Below are 10,127 nucleotides of genomic sequence, written 5' to 3'. Positions count from 1 at the left end.
CCTGCTGATCAGCTCTCTTCACTGCCATCGAAGGCTCCAACGTGTTTCCTTTTCAGGTGCTGCATCATAACAGTGGTGCTTCCGTGGTATGTTCATTTGTTTTTACAAAAGTTGCATGTTACGACTTTTTTCGCTTTTCAAAGCACAGGCTGTCTGCGAATTGAGACGCAGCTTGCGTTTGCGGTATCGGTCATTAGAAGAGTTGACGTTACTGCCTTCTGAAAACAGCCTTTGCTCACGTTAGTAACGGCGTTACTTTGAACGCCGTTAGTCCCATCACTGATTATTATTAAGTCATCTTGAAAACATTCTTCTTCCAAATGTTGGCTACATATTACGTGTTTTTTCTCCGGCCAGAAGTTTGATGGCATATCCTCCCTCTTCAAGTTGGCAATCCAACGACGAAGCCGTCCGTGGAGGATTAATAATCGGAAAGGTGAAATAACTCTTTTTTTCTTTTCACTTTTACCCGATGTATTCCAAAACCAACTGCCATGCACGTGGGCATTGTCAGTTTCACTATAGCTCTGCTGAATTTCAATGGTGAAGTCCATGACGTCAATGCCAGAAGATGTGATCAAAGCGAAAATTATTCTTTTTATTTTTTTTGTGATTAATGCTAAATTCATTAAATGACCGTGAACGTATTAGTTTTAGATATAAATAATGATCCATTGATCATCCCTTGAAGCCTGGACTTTTTCTTTAAATTTATAGTTTTATATGGTGATACTGGAAAGTACAAGTATTTTGCATATTCTATTTATCTTTTCTTTATTAAAATAAAAAAACAAAAACAATCAATTTTAGATGAATTCATAATTGATAACTTTATCTCTATTCTACACTTAATCCTGAATACTGACACTGGGAAATGTCTGCTTTGCTGTAAGTCCTTTCACTCCTTAAGAGCGTTTCCTATTGGAAAGATTTGCCATAGAATTTTAAAATTTTAAAACCCAAAATGTAGCTTTCAGCGTCTGAAGTATCTCACTTCTTAAAACAAGCTGTTACTCCAGCAGACGGATGAAAAAAAAAAAACGACTGATGTAATTCAGCTTAATCTTTTAAGCGCTTATCTACAGGTTTCTTATGTACAAAGAATAAATGTGTGTGAAGCAGTTTGAACACTGAACATTTGCCTTCATAGAGTGGTAATATTTTAGAGGTTTTCTTACCAGGATTTTCCATCACAGGAGACTCAGCAATCAGTACCTGAAACAGATGAACAAAGTTAACGCAGCTGTTCACAGGAAATGGTCATTTGACATTATTATACTGTACATCTGATGTAATCTCTTTCCGATTATAAACACAATATTATACATAGTGATGCAGATTAGTTCTCTATGCTGAAACTTCCAAGGTAGTGGTAATATTATAGCTGGGGTCTGTTTTTCTGTATCTAATCCTGTGTTGGATATCATTGTTGATAAATTTTTTTTATTTTTTTTTTTTACTTATAACAGAAAAAAAGTGAAAGAAACAAATATTTTAAAAACCAGATGCAAAGTTTAGACTTTCATTAAACAGAATCCACTAAAGACACAATGAGAAAAAAAATTTGAAAAAAACAGACATTAACATGAAAGCTTCAGTGCGACACTAATCCAGAAATCTTTTTGATGGGATTATGACCTGAACTTTACATTGGTATTTAAGAATTTATCAAAAGACTCCAGCAAATCTAGTTCTTCTTATCAGGGAAATTACTTCATATAGTTACAGAGTTGTGCAACACATAAGCTACTTTCAGTCGGACATAAGTGACTGGCTGTTAGATACATTGTTATCCGTCTAAATAGGGAGGTTTATGTTGACAATCAATCTGCATGCAGGTAAACGCTTGAAAGGATCCAGTTATTCATATTAAGGTAAAATGACTTTTAACAACACTTTATTTACACAATTCAAAACATATAAACAATTATTGACTTAAAACAAGTCCTATAAAAAGAGCGTTTGTAAAAACCATCCCAAAAAGACTAAAAGCACTAACAAAAAGGCTAAAAATAGTCTTTAGTCTTGTGCATTCCATAAAAATGTGGAACGCATTTTCAAACAGACTGCAAAAAGGTCACTTGTTTGAAACACCCTAATTAATAAGCAATAAAAATGTGTTTGTGGCGATGGCACCGTGTAAAATCCTCCATTGGAGATCACCAGGTTGGAGGCTTGAATAAAGTCCTCCACTGGGATGCTTTTTTCCTGAAGCTTTTCTGTCCAGATGCAGAGCAGCCGGTTCTGAAGGTGTCTTTGGTTTATTGCTTTTGTGCAGCTGTTGTAAAGGGCTTTCTGGTCCATATTGGATAAAACCATTCTCTGTGTGTCCAGGCTGGACAGCAGAGGCCTGGATCCAGGATCAGACCAGGAAAGGAGCCCGTCGGAGGTGCTCAGCAGCACCAAATTCCTGGGTGTGCAGATTACAGACATGCTCACCTGAACTGTTAACACCACCTCACTGGACAAAAGGACACAGAAGTGCATGTACTTCCTGCAGAGGATAAGGAGAGCTCACCTCTCCCCCACCCATCCTGCAACAGCTTTTTCCCCACTGCTATCAGACAACTGAACTGTCGAAAAAACTCCAAATCATTTCACAGACTCTGCATTTCACAGATAAGATGAGACCAAAATACTGCATATTTTCACCGTACATATCTGTGTTGAAATGCTCTAAACTTCCATATCAGTGGGTTTTTTGTCCCATGTTTTGTTTTTCTCCCACACTGTTTACATTTGATCACTTCTGCATTTTATGGAATTAAAATATTAATTTCACTGCTAAGCTGCTGCTCAGTCACTGTCCGAAAGCCCCCAAAAAATTTTTATAAAAAATATACTATAAAAGTTGTCTACGTGTAAGGTTTTTTTTTCATCCGAACACATTTAAAGCAGATCATGACATTTTTCTTTCTTGTAAATATAGCCATCGACGTCTGGATCAGACTTCTTCTACACTTGAATTGGAGAAGTCCTGATTAATCAGTTATTGAATTAATCGGCAGCTAAATTTTTAATTGAGCCGAGGTGTTCAGAGCGGCATCAGTTTATCAACTGTTACTCTTAAAAACATGCTCATTGTGAAATATCACTAGCTTCAAAACATTTTGTCTGTTATTTTGTTATTGCTTTAAAACACGATTATTTGGCAAGCATGACTTGTAAATATGCAGATATCTATATATGAATTAAACATAACAATAGTGACATAAGCTGCTCTATTGAACATGTGTGCAGTGTCGTGCTGACACAACAGAAACAAGCGCACAGGAAGGAACTTCTAAAAACTGTTTTGTTGCAAAGACATGACTCTGAGCAGGAGGATAGAAAATGAAGAGAGGAAGGGGACAGGAGAGGACAAAGAGGAACTGAAAGGATTCATGACTCCTCCATGGGAGTTAGAAAAGAGGCCACATTATACGGCAAAACAAAATAGTTGAGATACAGTTCTCTCTGATGACCTCAAAACGTGAGGTCATGTGACTTAGTTAAATATCTGGGAATATAATTTTAACAAGGCTGTTACAACAAAGACAGAGGCAGCAGAGGAAGCCAAGAGTGGAGAAACAAATTAAGTGAATAACTTGTTTAAAGATAGGAAAATAGGTCATAAGTCAGACTGGCTATAGGTAAAACATTATGTATTAAAGATATATTCATGTTTTGTTTTTTTATTAGTCCTTGTTTTCAGTGTTTCCAACAGACTAAATATATTATTAGCAATGAATTGGTAAGCAAAACCAGAAATTAATCAGGACATCACCGCTTGGAGTACTGCAACATCACAAAATTTATTTTAGTTTGTAAGAATTGATAATAGCTAGACGCAATCTCCAAGATTAAGTTAGTTTGGTTTACATTCATTTCCACTTTAATAAATAGAGCAAAAACACCAGTAGTTGTGGGCTTAAAGGCTGGTTATCCTCCTGCAGCAGTGTGTTGCGGTGAGCTTGTCGCAGATATTTTTGATTTATGCCAGATATTGGTCTGCGCTGTTATTCCACGCCACAACGCAAGAGGGACAATCTGGAAATGTGACCTCGCCTTTAGTTCATTCCTAAAGAAAGAACTTCTCTATCTACAGTCCACTTTAGGTATGACAGCCTCTCAAATCACTGCTGTTTACTGAGGTGCCTTCTGAGAATGTTCGTTATGAGAAAGTTAAGTCAGGCTTTAACTGGGACTAATCCAGGATTTTCCTTATCTCTCATAATTTCTAACAAACTTTCTTATTTCTGCTGCAGTGGCAGTGGTCAGAGCAGTACGATCTGCTCTTAGAAGGTTGCAAGTACCTGGTTCAATCCCCACAGCCTCTACTCTGAGTTCCTGAGCAAGACCCTTAACCCCCGATTGCTCCCCGGGTGCTGCCCAGTGGCAGCCAACTGCTCCATGGGGACAGGTTAAAATGCAGAAGTGAATTTCATCATTGTGAGATCATGACGTTCAATTATTACCATTAAGAAGAAGCAAAACCAAATAATGATGATGCCACTACCACGAATCCCAGAAGCTATAGTGATGTGCACAGATTCTTTTTTTACCTCTTTAAAACATTTTTGTACAGTTCAGAAAATTCTATTTTTGTAATACTTGACCAGAAAAGCTGGTTCTCTCTCCTGTATGACCTGCTGCTCTATTACAGTACTGACCTTTGTTTATAGAAAAAGACCTTGAACTATTCAACACCCCAATTATTTGCTTTTGTGTATTTTTAATCTAACATTTTCAGAATTTATCACACAGTAAAAAGATGATAGCATTGAATAGAAATATTGAAAATACTGACAAAAACTCTGCATCAAAATATACATAAAACAGCTGGTTAAATCACGTGTCCTACAGCTTTAAGAGCCATTATTAGCTTGTGGCTGTTTGGGTTGGATAAAGGGATCACAGTGACAAGGGCAAAAAGAGCAGCTGATGGCAACAAAGGGAAAATTTTTGATGTCAGTGAAGGCAGCATGACAACAGTTTAAATGCTGCTCCCGTTTACAATTGGTCATAACCAGTAGGCGTGCTAAGGTTGGTCCTTTGAGCAGTATCGACCTGCCCTTTTGGCAAGGCACCAATGTTTAAGACCCAGCCCAGATGACTCACACATAGCATGAACCTCTTACGAGGAAATCTGCCTTAGTTATGTCAGGGAGTCAGTCTAAAACAACTTCGGATCACTGATCATTACTACTCAACTCATCCAGTTAGTTTAGGATTATGCTTGTTCTTACCTAGTCTAGATACACGTTTTAAATGTGAAAAGTATTTATTTCTTTGCACCAGACTCTGTAACAGGACCACCAGCATTCTTTATGTAAATACAGAAGAACCAAACGGATGAGGAGACAAATATAGAATCATTATGACTCTGGCCGTTGATTATCAGTAAAGAATTTCCGTTTGACTTCTCTTCACAACGGGAAGCTAGTTTGTTATGATCTAGTCAGTGTTCTGTTGGGCCCGCTAACATCTATCCCAGGACAACTTTGGTTTAGTCAAGCTGGTTTGACAAGTTCTTTAAAATGTTCACACAGGAAGCAGTAGGAGCCCACTGTTCATATCTGAACCGTACATCACATTAATCTGAACTACGAACACAAAACTAAATCTGAGAGTTTTATTAAGTTTAACACCCGTTTCTGTAACCTATCTAAAAAGTGCTTCTATATTATTCAGATAAAGAAAAGAGAAGTTGATACTAATTTAAACTCACAAATAATTCACTGGTTAAGTCGAGTCATTTGAGAAGCCAACTCTGCTTCTCAAAAGTGTTCGCTGCGATGTTGCAGCACAGCAAACAGTGAGGCGAGTTAATGTGCACCAGCTTGTTTGCGTACAGACAGCAACGTCAGGAAAAGTAGAGCAGCTGAGCCGGTCTGCTCCGTGTGAAAGGAGCTAAACACGCAAGCTGACATCCAGTCAGTACAACGTTTACACTGTATCGAAGGCTGAGAAGGTGATAAGCTGTACTCTGATTTTCACAGGCTTCAAAGCTCGGCCTCCATGTTTTAGGAGCAACATCAAGGGCATAATGTTTGTCCCTGCAGTAAAAAAAGAAAAAGCTGAGCACAAAGGTTGAAATGACAGCCAGATTTTCAGGTTTGGTAATAGGATCCGTCAGCAGTATCCAGACACGTTCACATGTGAGAGGGACAACTTCTTCACATTTATCAGGGATACTGAGAAAAAATAGAACAGCTGATGGAATGAAAACAGTGGACTGGGACCAAAATACAACAATCAGTGTAAGGTCTGAGCCTTCTGCAATTGTACACAAGCATCCTAAAACGCTGGCATATGCTGAACTTTCTATGTATTTTTTCAATTTTGGGGGTATACGTAGTGTATTTATAACTAGTCTAGAGTGTATGGCCAACGACAGCCTAACATATGCATAACGCTCGGCGGCATTACGCCTGAGGGGGGCAGCGATGTGCCCAGAGGAGCGCGGTCATCATAAAGAGATTTCTTTGATTCTGGTATTAACCTACCTGCTTTCTACCGCCCGCCATATAAAAAAGAATAAACAAAAGAAAAAAGAAAGAAAGAAGGTTTGCAGTTGCAGCAAATTCAGCATCATGTCTTTTAGGAAGTTTGTTTATTGTAGTCGTGAACGCAGGGAGGATCCATCACCCTCACCTTCACACTCACCCTATGATGGAGATGAAGTCTGGAGGAGAACTGATGGTTTCTATGAACCCTCTTTATACCAAAACGCTGCCAATACACGTCAAATATGTGGATATGCGTTGGAGATCATTTCTTGATAAGTTGCGCGTATGTTATGCACACGTTACTCATAGGTTTTGGATAAGCTAGATGCTGCGACTTATGAGTAACTTCTTAACGTATGTTAAGGTTCAGATAACTTACCAATAACCAATGCCCCACGTGTGGCATACGCTGGCATACGTTGGGACGTACTCGCCGTATGTCGAGCTGTGCCAGCGTATTTCAGCGTGCTTCAGCGTACTTCAGTGTCCTCATAACTTACACAAAACGTAACCATAACTTATCCAACATATGACATCGTTTTTGCCAGATTTTTCGAACGTCAGGCATACGCTGGTCTAAAACAAGGGGCTTTATGCTGTGTTCAAACCAAACGTGTTTAGAGCATCAAGAGAAGCCAGTTTACATTCAAAGTCTATTGTGGACCTGTATTGATGGGTGCTGATAGGGAATGAAGCACGTTTTCACCATCTGGCACAGCACATCTGGGAGCATTATAAGCACTTGAACTGCTGCTGCACTATGGAAGCAAATTGTTACCATATTTCATTTCCAGAAATGCTTTTTCACTTTAAGAAACTGGCTGCATTGTTTGACTCATAAATTAAATTAGTAATCAATAATCCTGTTTGCATTTAAATTTTCTTCATCAACACCGCTCATCCTTTTACTTAATTAAAATGAAAAAGAAAAAGACATTTGAGATTTATTTTTCAAAATGTACCCCAGCAAATACATACCAAAATTTAATTTGAAATGTAAAATTTGAAAATTTTACGAATGTGGCTGCATTGTTTGACTCATAAATTAAATTAGTAATCAATCATCCTGTGTGCATTTTCATTTAGTCGCAGTTAACGCAGATATGCCGCCATCCCTTCCGCAGACACTCTGGTGCACCTAAATTGAAGGTTGCCGCAGACAGGACTTCTCTGACTGCTCATATCATCCGCTCTACTCTATGCGTATTTCCTGTTTGGTACCTTACCAGCTTGTTTCGCTTGTAAGACCACCATTGTGGAAAACGGCTTGTGAGGATGAACCAGCTAGAAGAGTGAGGTGCGCAAGGAACCCTTTTTCCACCTGGATACCCGGTCTTTTTCACCCTCCTGTTCCTCTGTTGTCACTAGCCCCTTGCTTTTTTCCACTTCCTCACTGCCTGGGCCGTATCTGGACCCACAGCTAGTTCCTGATTGTCCCCATGCGTTGCGGCGTGGAATAACATAGCACAGACCCCGCTTCAAAATTGGGCATAATTAAAAAAATATCTGCATCAAAACTGTGAAAAGCTCACTGCGACACATGGCTGCGGGAGTATAACCGACTGAGTCAACCAATCAGAGAAAGTGATCTGGGAGTAACTGCATTGAGGTTGTGATCTCTGCTCCAGCAGAGCTGTCAGCTTAAAACCATCAAAAGTAAACGTTAAAATGTTGTTCCTTACAATCAGAAGCATGAATTTATTCATGTATAAAGAAAAGAGAGAGTGATCTGGTAACTTGTATGTTACATTTTATATATAATTATACAATATATATATATATATATATATATATATATATATAAAAATGTAACATTATATATAATATGCATATTCTAATAAGAGCTTTATGTCTTGTTGCAGGATACAATGATAATATATAACAGTGGCAGTCTTAAGCTGGGCTTACACTCTACGTTTTTTTGCCCTTTTCGGGCCGATTCTCCAGTTGTGTGAGAATTTTTCGATTGGCGGTGTCCAAGCATCCTCGCTCCTCGTGCGTCTTGTAGTATAAAGGGAGGAAACGAGGGGCAATTAGCCTCCCACGACCACCTCCCGATCAGAAATCGTAAGGTCTGGAGAAAATCAAACGTTTAAAATACAGTCGGCCGTCGAAAGGTGGTTGTGGGCAAATTGCTCAGTGGGCAAACAAGGATTCTTCTACTTCTTCTTCCTCTCAGACAAAAACACACAAGCATGGCAGGGGTGCGGGTGAAATGGTGTTCTTTCTGTAAAATTGACAGACCGTAATAGCCACGTTTGCTCAGCCATGTCTTTGTCCAAATATGTTGTTGCCTTTTCTTTTAAGGGCTTTCAGCCCAAAATTGCACAAATTGCCAAGGCAGCGCGTCTCACTCTTCTTCTTGTACTTGTTTGGCTTCCGGATAGACGAGTAGTGCCATCTCACTGCGGACCTAAGTCCGACGTGGTTTTTTAAACCCTGTACCCACACTGTAGCAGCGTGCAACGATTGAAAATGTCACAGTGTATCCCCCGCTTTACCTTAAAATTGGAACGACCCCCCCCCACGCACGCACACACACACACACACGCTCTTATCTTGACTCTTTGTTTTTCCATTAACTAAATCAAATCTTTGAACTTAAGCACTTCAGTTACAGCAACACTCTCCATGCTCTACTAAATGAAGGCACATAGAGTCCCTTCAGGAATGGTATTTTAATAAAAGCTAAACATGTAAGAAACCTGGGATGTTTGAACAGTTCTTTGTAGTTGCAGTAGTGTACAATAACAATTTAACAAGAATTCCCATTTCACATATTGTGCAATTCTAGTTGCTTATCACAAACCAGTAGAAAATGCTTAGGGGGTGTAGAGGCATTACATAAATGGACTGTGAGCCTTTAGAGACAAAGTACATGGAATTTAAGATAAAAAAAATAATAAATTGCCTCAGGTTGGCCTCTTAAAAAAAATAAGTTAATATAAACTAGGGCTGCAACTAACGATTATTTTGCTAACCGATTAATCTGTTGATTGATACTTTCAATGAGTTGATTAATGACCATATAGCAAAAGGTTCCTTGAAGAAGATTTTTTAAAGTATTAAATCAGCTGAAACAAAAACTTCCACTTAAAAATTCTGGATAAAGCATAATAACAGAAGGAAAATTATATTTTATCTTATATACAAAATGTTATACATATATATTAGGGGTGGAACAGATCACAAAATCCACGGTTTGGTTCGGTTCACGGTTTCCTGGTCACGGTTTTCGGTTCGGTTCGGTATATGTTTATTGTTACACCGAAAAAAAAAGAAAGAATAAAAATTTATGAAAAATAAAAAATTATGAAATTAATGAAAAATAATCCAAAAAAATTAATGAATTGTAATTATTTTTAATGATCCGCGGAAACCCTGGATCATTTCCACATGTTTTGCTGCTTTGAATTTAATCATCTGGCGCATGCCCTCTACGATCTCCAAGGAACTCAGAGCGGAGCGGACGGGAGCCACAGAGGAGGCTGTAGGCTTTGCTTTGTGCAGGCGGTCTGGTGCGCAGCGGGACGAAGCGGAGCGGAGCGCTGTCGGAGTATGTTAGATTTCGGGGTTAGCATGACATGTTGGTCATGTTGCTGTTAGCAAACAAACAAAACGTGTTGCACAATGCTT

General features: G+C 38.8%; 1 protein-coding gene across 1 annotated transcript in view; it reads right to left on the bottom strand.

The window, feature by feature from the left end:
* LOC107098271 (phosphatase and actin regulator 4A-like) overlaps window positions 1-10,127 on the bottom strand; it is a 52,241-nt gene that overhangs the window by 37,285 nt on the left and 4,829 nt on the right. Inside the window, exon 2 of the mRNA XM_015395845.1 lies at window positions 1,179-1,215. Within this exon, the coding sequence (XP_015251331.1) occupies window positions 1,179-1,191 (13 nt within the window). The 5' untranslated portion in view covers window positions 1,192-1,215. The remainder of the gene's footprint in view (window positions 1-1,178; window positions 1,216-10,127) is intronic.

This window comes from Cyprinodon variegatus, unplaced genomic scaffold, assembly GCF_000732505.1.
Source record: "Cyprinodon variegatus isolate N-32 unplaced genomic scaffold, C_variegatus-1.0 Scaffold764, whole genome shotgun sequence".
Classification (NCBI taxonomy): domain Eukaryota; kingdom Metazoa; phylum Chordata; class Actinopteri; order Cyprinodontiformes; family Cyprinodontidae; genus Cyprinodon; species Cyprinodon variegatus.
This window is presented reverse-complemented; position numbering and strand designations above follow the sequence as displayed.